Source organism: Dendrobates tinctorius, unplaced genomic scaffold (genome assembly GCF_039654945.1).
Source record: "Dendrobates tinctorius isolate UK_male_01 unplaced genomic scaffold, ASM3965494v1 ptg000326l, whole genome shotgun sequence".
Taxonomy (NCBI): domain Eukaryota; kingdom Metazoa; phylum Chordata; class Amphibia; order Anura; family Dendrobatidae; genus Dendrobates; species Dendrobates tinctorius.
This window is the reverse complement of record NW_027361993.1, coordinates 12679540-12690523: the sequence shown is the minus strand read 5'-3', so window position 1 is coordinate 12690523 and position 10984 is coordinate 12679540. Positions and strand designations below refer to the sequence as shown.

At 38.8% G+C, this 10984-nt stretch overlaps 1 protein-coding gene across 3 annotated transcripts in view; it reads right to left on the bottom strand.

Moving 5' to 3' along the window:
- GPR153 (G protein-coupled receptor 153) overlaps window positions 1–10984 on the bottom strand; it is a 185841-nt gene that overhangs the window by 94109 nt on the left and 80748 nt on the right. For 2 of the 3 annotated variants that reach the window (XM_073561763.1, XM_073561765.1), the window contains exon 2: window positions 925–1430. In XM_073561763.1, the coding sequence (XP_073417864.1) occupies window positions 925–1301 (377 nt within the window). In that variant the 5' untranslated portion in view covers window positions 1302–1430. Of the gene's footprint in view, window positions 1–924; window positions 1431–8171; window positions 8280–10984 lie in introns of all 3 variants that reach the window. The other variant, XM_073561764.1, reaches the window with a different exon arrangement.

Below are 10984 nucleotides of genomic sequence, written 5' to 3'. Positions count from 1 at the left end.
ATGGTTAATCTATTCTTAATTTTAATGTTTATATTTAATCATATAACAGATATAGTTTAGAAACTCTGAGTCAGCTTTTCTAGTCATTCTCTGTGCAGGCTTACATTGAGTAGTTCCAAAAAAATAGACATTCTTTTCTTGCTGGTGCACCCAACCAACCCCATCTCCCTCCATTTTAGCAAGACATAAGGGCTGGCCTGGCACTCTCCTTCCCAATAGATTGTGGAGAGGAAGAAGAAGAGTTGTTTGTCCCTCTCCGACAAAGGACTAACACAAAGCTCTTGGGTCAAACTACAAAACTGGTAGCGAGACCCTTATCTATTAAGCATCATACATAGTCTTGCTCCTTTCATAGTCTCACATGAGTCAGAATGACTTTTTGGCCTTCCTCGAACCAGGGGTGACTTATACTTCCCCCTGCCCACTTAAGGTATTGAGTGGAGAGGATAATTATAGCAAAGTGTAAGGACTCACGTTTGTTGCAAAATCTGTTATTCACTACATGTACAGTTTTGTTTTCCAACCCTGTATCTAAATACTATAGCTTGTTGGCACCCTCCTGACACTAGGCACCCAGGGTAGTTGGGATCAGACACCTTACTGTTCTCCAACTTCCAACTTTTGTGAAATATCTATGAATATCTCACATGGTAGCTAAAGGCTACTTTTCCATATTTTCCATTTAAAATGATTAGAATCATGATGTTCCTCTGAAATTTTCCAACGTGTAGGCTACATATGGACATTTTTCGCACTTTTGGGAAGATATAGCTATATACCGGGAGGTCCATATATTCACTGAAATAAATGTAAATCACTAGTTTTCATCTATAATAATTGATAAGATAGGGTGATGGAGAAATTGAAATGTTTCTTCATAAGAACTCAAAGTTGAGGTTTTTTCTTGGGATTCTGAAGACCTACCTGTAGTTTACTGGCCAGCGCACCATCCACATACGATGATAGGATAAAGAGGTGACAGAGAAGCAGGTGACAAGGCTTAAGGTGTAGAACGTAGAGACAAACACTTTGCAGACACCTTCATTCCATTCATAGTCCGAGTGCTGTTTTCTTAGTTGAACCACCGAGTACATGGTGATGGGTATGGCCATATTAAGGATATGAGTTCCGGCCAATGTGCAGATTAAAAATTCCAAAGGTTTCCATTTCTTCTGTTTGGCACTTATACTAAGAATACCCCAGGCATTAGCTAAAAGTGAGATCCCTGAACATATAAGCCAGGCTACCGCGTTGTTGTGCAGTCTCTGCTCATCATTCATGGTGGAGGGTGAAGGCACCATTAGGAGAAGATAGTAGTGGATCAAATATGTAGACCAGGAATAATGTTAAATGCATCTTCTGGTACAAGTTGGTTGACTAGTAGAAATGTGTTCTGGAAAATAACAATATACCCATTGTGGCTGGGAAACCTGTAAGATATAAATACGTGGAGAGTATATTAACATAACATTGCACAGCAGGTATAATTGCTGTATCACAGTTTAATTTTGACCATCTGAGCAGTGGGCATAATACTGCTCCCTATGTACAAGAATATAACTACTATAATACTGCTCCTATGTACAAGACTATAACTACTATAATACTGCTCCTAAGTACAAGACTATAACTACTATAATACTGCTCCTATGTACAAGACTATAACTACTATAATACTGCTCCTATGTACAAGAATATAACTACTATAATACTGCTCCTATGTACAAGACTATAACTACTATAATACTGCTCCTATGTACAAGACTATAACTACTATACTACTTCCTCCAATGTACGAGAAAATAACTAATGTAATACTGTCCCTTTTGTATAAGCGTATGACTACTATACTCCTATTACCTCTATCACACCTATCCTCAAAAAGCCCTCCCTCCACCCATCTTCTGTGTCTAACTATCGCCCAATATCTCTTCTCCTTTACGCTTCAAAACTACTGGAACAGCATGTATACAGTGCTGTGCAAATTAATTGGGACAAAACATTTTTAAATAAAATCGTAGGTTGGTTATCAGTCAGTGATTCAAACCAGTTTTATCTGCTTTGAACAGGCACTTACACCTGTTCAAAGCAGTTAAAACTGGTTTGAATCAGTGACTGGTAACCAACTTACGATTTTACTTAAAAAAATGCTTTGTCCCAATTAATTTGCACAGCACTGTATCTTGAACTATCCTCCCACCTCTCCTCCTGTTCCCTCTTTGACCAGTTACAATCTGGCTTCCGACCGCATCACTCAACTGAAACTGCCCTAACTAAAGTCACTAATGACCTACTAACCGCCAAGAGCAAGCGACACTACTCTGTCCTCCTTCTCTTGGACCTGTCTTCTGCCATCGACACCGTGGACCATTCCCTCCTGCTACAGATTCTCTCATCTCTTGGCATCACAGACTTGGCCCTATCCTGGATCTCATCGTACTTAACAGACCGAACATTTAGTGTCTCCTTCTCACACATCACCTCCTCAACTCGCCCCTTGTCTGTCGATGTTCCTCAAGTCTCAGTCCTAGGACCCCTACTCTTCTCCATCTACACCTTTGGTCTGGGACAGCTCATAGAATCCCACGGTTTGCAGTATCACCTCTATGCCGATGACACGCAGATCTACCTATCTGGACCTGATCTCACCTCCCTACTAACCAAAATCCCACAATGTCTATCTGCTATCTCAGCCTTCTTTTCTGCTCGCTTTCTCAAACTGAACATGGACAAAACAGAATTCATCATCTTTCCCCCATCTCACTCTACCCCTCCACCAGACCTATCCATCAATGTCAATGGCTGCTCATTTTCCCCAGTCCCGCACGCTTCGTGCCTTGGGGTGATCCTCGACTCTGCCCTCTCTTTCAAACCACATATCCAAGCCCTTGCATCCTCCTGCTGCCTCAAACTCAAAAATATTTCCCGTATCCGTGCATTCCTTAACCATGAAACCATAAAAACACTAGAGCACGCCATCATCATCTCCCGCCTCGACTACTGCAACCTCCTACTCTCTGGCCTCCCCTCTAACACTCTGGCACCACTCCAGTCCATCCTACACTCTGCTGCCCGACTAATCCACCTGTCTCCCCACTAGTCCCCAGCCTCCCCCCTATGCCAGGCCCTTCACTGGCTTCCTATTGCCCAGAGACTCCAGTTCAAAACCCTAACCATGACATACAAAGCCATCTACAACATGTCTCCTCCATACATCTGTGTCATGGTCTCCTGGTACCTACCCACACGCAACCTTCGATCCTCTCAAGATCGCCTTCTCTACTCCCCCCTTATCTCTTCTTCCCATAACTGTATACAAGACTTTTCCCGCACTTCCCCCATACTCTGGAACTCTCTACCCCAACACATCAGACTCTCACCAACAACAGACACCTTCAAGAAGAACTTGAAGACCCAACTTTTCCGACAAGCCTACAGCTCGCAATGATCCTCAGTCTACTGAACCACCGCACAACCAGCTCTACCCTCACCTAGTGTATCCTCACCCATCCCTGTAGACTGTGAGCCCTCGCGGGCAGGGTCTCCTCTCCTCCCGTACTTGTGTGTCCCTTGTCTTACACATGTTTATTGTACCTGTCTATATTTCCCCTTTTCACATTTAAAGCGCCATCTAATAAATGGCGCAATATAAATGAATAATAATAATAATACTAGCTCCAATGCACGAGAACATAACTAGTAAAACACTGCTCCTATGCACAAGAATATGACTACTATAATACTGCCCCTATGTAGAGGAATATAACTATTATAATAGTGCCCTCTATATGCAAAAATATAATGTAGGGGTTTGACTCACTCGGGTGCGAAGGGAGGAAAACAGGAGGCTTGTTCCTTTAAAAGTTCATGGGTTTATTGCTTCATAAACCCAGAACCAAAAACAGAAAACAAACAGCTTTTTGATCAGGCAAACAAAATACAAAATGTCAATAGCAAGGCTCTGCTCCGCCAGGCCTGTGGGCACACAGCCTGAGGCAGTGTCCAGTACTCAGGCTCGGTCTGGAGCCAAACACACAGGAGGCTTTCTCCCTCCCAACAAACAGACCATGTGCCAAACAACAGCCTCAATTATATAGGCTGCTAACCACACCCAGAGGTCAGGTATGTGGGTAGCTAGACCCGTCCATCTCTCACAGCTACCCGTAACCTAGTCCCAGGTGATACAAATGAACCTCTTGGTGCTTTTATGCACTAGAGAAAATACTCCAGGTTACATCACAGAGAAAAGCCATTTCTGCAACACATACCACCCATCGACTCCGCTACCATTAGCCACACTACAATAAGTATTATAATAATACTACCCATGTACAAGAATATAACTACCATAATACTGTCCCTATGTACAAGAATATAACTACTATAATACTGCTCCTATGCACAAGAATATCCTTACTATAATACTGCCCCTATGTACAAGAATATAAATATTATAATACTGTCTCCTATGTACAGGAATATAACTACTATAATACTGACCCTATGTACAAGAATATAAATATTATAATACTGTCTCCTATGTACAGGAATATAACTACTATAATACTGCTCCTAGGTACAAGAATATAAATATTATAATACTGTCTCCTATGTACAAGAATATAACTACTATAATACTGTTCCTATGTACAAGAATATAACTACTATAATACTGCCCCTATGTAAATGAATATAGCTACTATAATTCTGTCCCTATGTACAAGAATATAACTACTATAATACTGCCCCTATGTAAATGAATATAGCTACTATAATTCTGTCCCTATGTACAAGAATATAACTACTACAATACTGCCCCTATATACAAGAATATAACTACTACAATATTGCCCCTATATAAAAGAATATAACTGCTACAATACTGCCCCTATGTGCAAGAATATAACTACTATAATACTGCCCCTATGTACAAGAATATAACTACTATAATACTGCCCCTACGTACAAGAATATAACTACTATAATACTGCCCTCTATGTACTAGAATATAACTATTATAATACTGCCCCTATGTACAAGAATATAGCTACTATAATACTGCTTCTATGTACAAGAATATAACTACTATAATACTGCCCCTATGTACAAGAATATAACTACTATAATACTGCCCCTATGTACAAGAATATAACTACTATAATACTGCCCCTACGTACAAGAATATATCTACTATAATACTGCTCCTACGTACAAGAATATAACTACTATAATACTGCCCCTATGTACAAGAATATAACTACTATAATACTGCCCCTATGTACAAGAATATAACTACTATAATACTGCTCCTATGTACAAGAATATAACTACTATAATACTGCCCCTATGTACAAGAATATAACTACTATAATACTGCTCCTATGTACAGGAATATAACTACTATAATACTGCTCCTAGGTACAAGAATATAAATATTATAATACTGTCTCCTATGTACAAGAATATAACTACTATAATACTGTTCCTATGTACAAGAATATAACTACTATAATACTGCCCCTATGTAAATGAATATAGCTACTATAATTCTGTCCCTATGTACAAGAATATAACTACTATAATACTGCCCCTATGTAAATGAATATAGCTACTATAATTCTGTCCCTATGTACAAGAATATAACTACTACAATACTGCCCCTATATACAAGAATATAACTACTACAATATTGCCCCTATATAAAAGAATATAACTGCTACAATACTGCCCCTATGTACAAGAATATAACTACTACAATATTGCCCCTATATAAAAGAATATAACTGCTACAATACTGCCCCTATGTGCAAGAATATAACTACTATAATACTGCCCCTATGTACAAGAATATAACTACTATAATACTGCCCCTACGTACAAGAATATAACTACTATAATACTGCCCTCTATGTACTAGAATATAACTATTATAATACTGCCCCTATGTACAAGAATATAGCTACTATAATACTGCTTCTATGTACAAGAATATAACTACTATAATACTGCCGCTATGTACAAGAATATAACTACTATAATACTGCCCCTATGTACAAGAATATAACTACTATAATACTGCCCCTACGTACAAGAATATATCTACTATAATACTGCTCCTACGTACAAGAATATAACTACTATAATACTGCCCCTATGTACAAGAATATAACTACTATAATACTGCCCCTATGTACAAGAATATAACTACTATAATACTGCTCCTATGTACAAGAATATAACTACTATAATACTGCCCCTATGTACAAGAATATAACTACTATAATACTGCTCCTATGTACAAGAATATAACTACTATAATACTGCTCCTATGTACAAGAATATAACTACTATAATACTGCCCCTATGTACAAGAATATAACTACTATAATACTGCCCCCTATGTACAAGAATATAACTACTATAATACTACCCCCTATATCCAAGAATTTAACTACTATAATACTGCTCCTATGTACAAGTATATAACTACTATAATACTGCCCCCTATGTACAAGAATATAACTAATAAAATATTAATACAACAATGATTCTTCCCGTTAGAAAATGTATGTATACTATTTGGACACAATGATTCCCATCCTACTGCCCCCTTAGGGTGAAAAATGTGAATCTGAACAGATAGAATAATGTTCTTGATCAAAGTGTCAAATAAAGGAAGAGACATGGTGATGTAAAACAGATCTATCAAAAGCCAGTCATCCAGCTCCATCCTATCTGTAGGTAACAGCTGCTGTCCTCAGAGATGACGTTCTCTCTCAGGACACGGAGTTTCACTTGTAGGAAAGTGCAATTTCTTATCATAAGTGCTCTACATGTTTCCTTCAGTTTTTCAATCTGAGTTATAACTGTGTCTGTAATGTCTTTCTGCAGAGAAATTTTGTCTTAAAGCCTAAAGCCTTGAACATCAATCTGAACACACCTTTTTCTCAAAGTACAGAATGTAATAAAACGATGAATCACCAAAGTGTGGGTTTCATATTGCAACAGATAAAAATAACCTGAACGCTGATACTTCTGTCAAGTGACCTTTACATCTTAATAATCACACTAATCTCCATGCCAGGCATAATCTTTTAAACACCTTGTTTAAATGGAAGAAATGTAATTGGTCTCTGAGCGGTTTCGATCTTCTAGATATTTTTTGGGAAAAAATATATTACTGGACTTCATTGAAAACCATATCGAATGAATGCTCATATCTCTGGTTGGAATTTTTCTAAGATGAAAATTTGAACGTTTTTCTGCTCCTTTTAATCTTCCCAGACAAGATTTGAAAACGGTGAGTTTCAAACTCTTTTAGCTCAAGAGAAAAGTGAAAACATTTCTTACTTGCCCGAAACTGACTCCCCGTGGCAAAGCACGAACGAGCTGTTGACGTACACCCTAAACCTTTCCGCTCTTACGCAAAATGATGTGGTGCTCCAAAAATGCACAATTGTAATTTGAGGCTTATCGGGTCAACTTTTGCCAATATTTACAGAGCAAATTTGGGAAATTTTGGGAAGACTAAGAGTGTCCCCAAAATGCTAAGCAAACTTTTTATGCTATTCCTTGCCCATTTTATACTCCGGTTGAAGAAATTGTCCCCTTCCTACCATGTTCCATTAAATGGTGCCACCTTATGTGGCAGAGGGATATTTGTATTTCCTCTTGTATCAGGGTCTGGGTGCAACTTGTACTTCTGTACCGATATTCGCTAATGAGGAACAACAACGAATGGTCAGGCTTAAGACATAAAACAAGTAATTTTGTTACGGCTACTTTCATGCAAGTTTCTCATTCTTTACCCAGATCCTGATTAATTGGTTTTCAGAGAGTTCTTCAGAAGATCAATTTTTGTTGTGTAGGGAAATAGTCGGGTCATGTTTAGGTCAGGTTTTCCATATACATGGCTTATTATAAACCCATGGGCTGAATTATTTACTGGATATTGGGGTGCCCCATCTCTTACAGCTCACTGTCACCCATCCCTAGTTTGGGTTTCGATACCACTTCAGAAGTTCCATCACAATATCACATGGCACTAACTCAAATACACCAACTTATCTCCAACTGACTTATTTTTGTGGTTTCATCGACCTGGAATGGAAAATTGGTTTGCAAGTGTTGTCCCTGTTTTATAATTTGCATGTAGTGGAAAGTTTACATACCAGAAGTATAGCCTTTGTGGCGCTTAAAGGTGACTGAAGACAAAGGGCCACAATCCAAGTGGGGTTCATCCTTCCATATAGTCCTAGCAAACACTACAGAGGTGGTACCTAAGGGACGGTAACATTGGAAGCTTGGTGTCATGAACAAAGCAGAAAACTACATGAAAGCAATCCATATATGGAAAAAATACAGTATCCACATCCACCGTACGAAACGGCCAAAAACGGGCAATTATGATAAAAATGCAAGTATATAAAATCCATCTGTAGACAACATCTCCTTATGTCAGGCATGTGAAACAAAACGTTTCCAATTAGACCGGCCATGGAAAATGTGATTCAGTGGTTTTCAGATGAGCCAAATACAGGAAACTTATTTCAGTAGAAAGTAAAAGTATGCACCCGAAAATTACATGTTGCCTTTTTTAAAGGAAAAACCCTGGCGACAAGGGGTTAATGCAAAATATACAAAACACTGTACATTGCAGAATCCAGGCGAAGTGATGTGTGATGAGGATTGGCCCCAGAACGTGTTTATGTTGCAGCTTGTTGCACAATGTTCTCCATAGGGAACAAAGAAAACTTTTCATTTTTTAGTTAGCAACTTGGGATATGAGATGGATGTGCAGAGAGATAGAGCAGTGTGCAGCGAAGCATTCATGATTGATTTTCTGAGCAAACAGATCTGTTCTGAAAGAAAGGCAAGAGCAGGTCAGCCCTCGCTACAAAATGGCCATTTTTTTTTTTACATAATGGCATCATCTTTTCCACTTTAAAAGGATCCTAATTCTAAAAAAAAGAATTTCCACTCTGAAGAACAATTTTTATTTTAAACTTAATACGCTCAAAAATTTCAGCTGTTTGATTTCTTAAAATAGCATTATAGTGATTGGAGCTTTGCTCATTTTTATAGAAGCTTCAATTTACCTACATGAATAGGAATGAATACAACAGATCAGATGTTGGCTTTATGAAATAAATGTATACACTGTATGCAGGGAGCGTACGAGCTCACTGCATACAGTGTATACATTTATTTCATAAATCAATAGTAGACATAGAAATCAGCAACTTTCTAGTATATCTTATCAGAGAAATCTGTTTCTTTCTCCTACAGGATTGATTTTTCACTCTCAAAACCAACATATACTCTGGCTCAATTTTTGGGTTAGCTTTTGTACTTTGTACAAACAAGGGTCGTGGCTCCCCTTTTTTTGGGCTGTTCATTGATTTGTGTAGATTTCCACAGGCAAGTGCCTGAGCATTCAGTCAGGACCCAGGTTTTAGGCTTCCTTCACACTTCATGGTGATTCTTGTACAGGAAAAACCAGTACAGGTGAGATCCATGGTCCGTGTGCTATCGTCTTCAGCAGTCAGCGCCTGGGAACAGTGCGAACTGTACCACTTTTTCCCAGGCACCGGTACATGTCACACTGATGACACACGGATCTGATCTGTGTGTCATCAGTTTGTACATGTGCAGCACGCATTTTGTCCGTGGTGTGCATAAAAAATGTATTGACTTAGCAGCCTGGAAGAGGAAGAGCTGCTTTGCTGATATGGAGCAGTGGAATCTCTGGCAGGAGCGGTTGATTGTCAAAATCAGATCATAGTTGCCTACATAGATTTTTGTCCACTTTGGGGATTATTAGAATTTAATTTTTCCATTTTATCCTAGCAATACAAATGTATCCAATAGATTTTTAGGAACTCTGGGCAAAAATTTGTCAAAATAACCTTAGATATCTCCTACAAAACGGTATCAGACCCGTTAAATTTCAGTGAGCCGGCTGTCTATGATCTGTCTGACATAAGCTGTGCCAGTGCCGGATTACCAATTAGGCATAGAAGGCACCAGTCTATTGGCCCTGTGTCTTTTGGGGGTCAAGCGTAAGAGATGAAAAATAATATTGATTTGATATTGAAAGAAATTTACAAGCAGTGTCCTGGCAGTGGAAGCCAGAGGGAGCAATGGAGCTCCAATGTGAACATTATTAAGCGGCAGTGAAATGATGTTTCGGATATTGTCAGGTACATTTCAGAATTCACAAGTAGCGGAAGCAGCTATCCTCAAAGACAATATCGACTCTTTAATGAGCCTTGCAATATGACTTAGGATAAAAACCAAACCAGAATCTCAATTTGCAGTCACAGTGTTTCGGAGTGTTGCAAATTGAGATTCTGGTTTGGCTTTTATCCCAAATCATGCGGCTAGGCTCGTTAAAGAGTTAATATTTATCGTTACTTCCAATAGGTGGTACTGGAGTTCTAGTCCTCTTTGTTTTTGCAGAGGCAATTTTCATATTTAATTTCCCAGAGGAGCTTGCGTGCAGCAAGTCTCCTCACTCTGACATTCCAGGCCTAGCTTGTTAAAATATGAATAATATAAAAGGTAGACTTCCAGTCCCACTGATCGCTGATAACAGGAAACAGATTGAATTCAACATAGTAAATGAAATATTTTTAGGTTTAGTTTCCCTTTAACTCCCAGACAAAAACTTGTGATGCACATCACATTGACATATATATTTAGTCAACCACCAATTGTGCAAGTTCTCCAACTTAAAAAGATGAGAGAGGCCTGTAGTTGACATCATAGGTAGACCACAACTATGAGAGACAAAATGAGAAAACAAATCCAGAAAATCACCTTGTCTGATTTGGCAAGATTTATTTTTCAAGTCAAATGTCCAAGAAGAAAGAAGAAAATTCGGCACCACTGCCGCCACCTTGATGTGCACTATAGTGCGGTACAAACTCACACACCTGGGCTGCACCCCAGCTACCCACAGAACGGGTGTTCAATCCAAAGA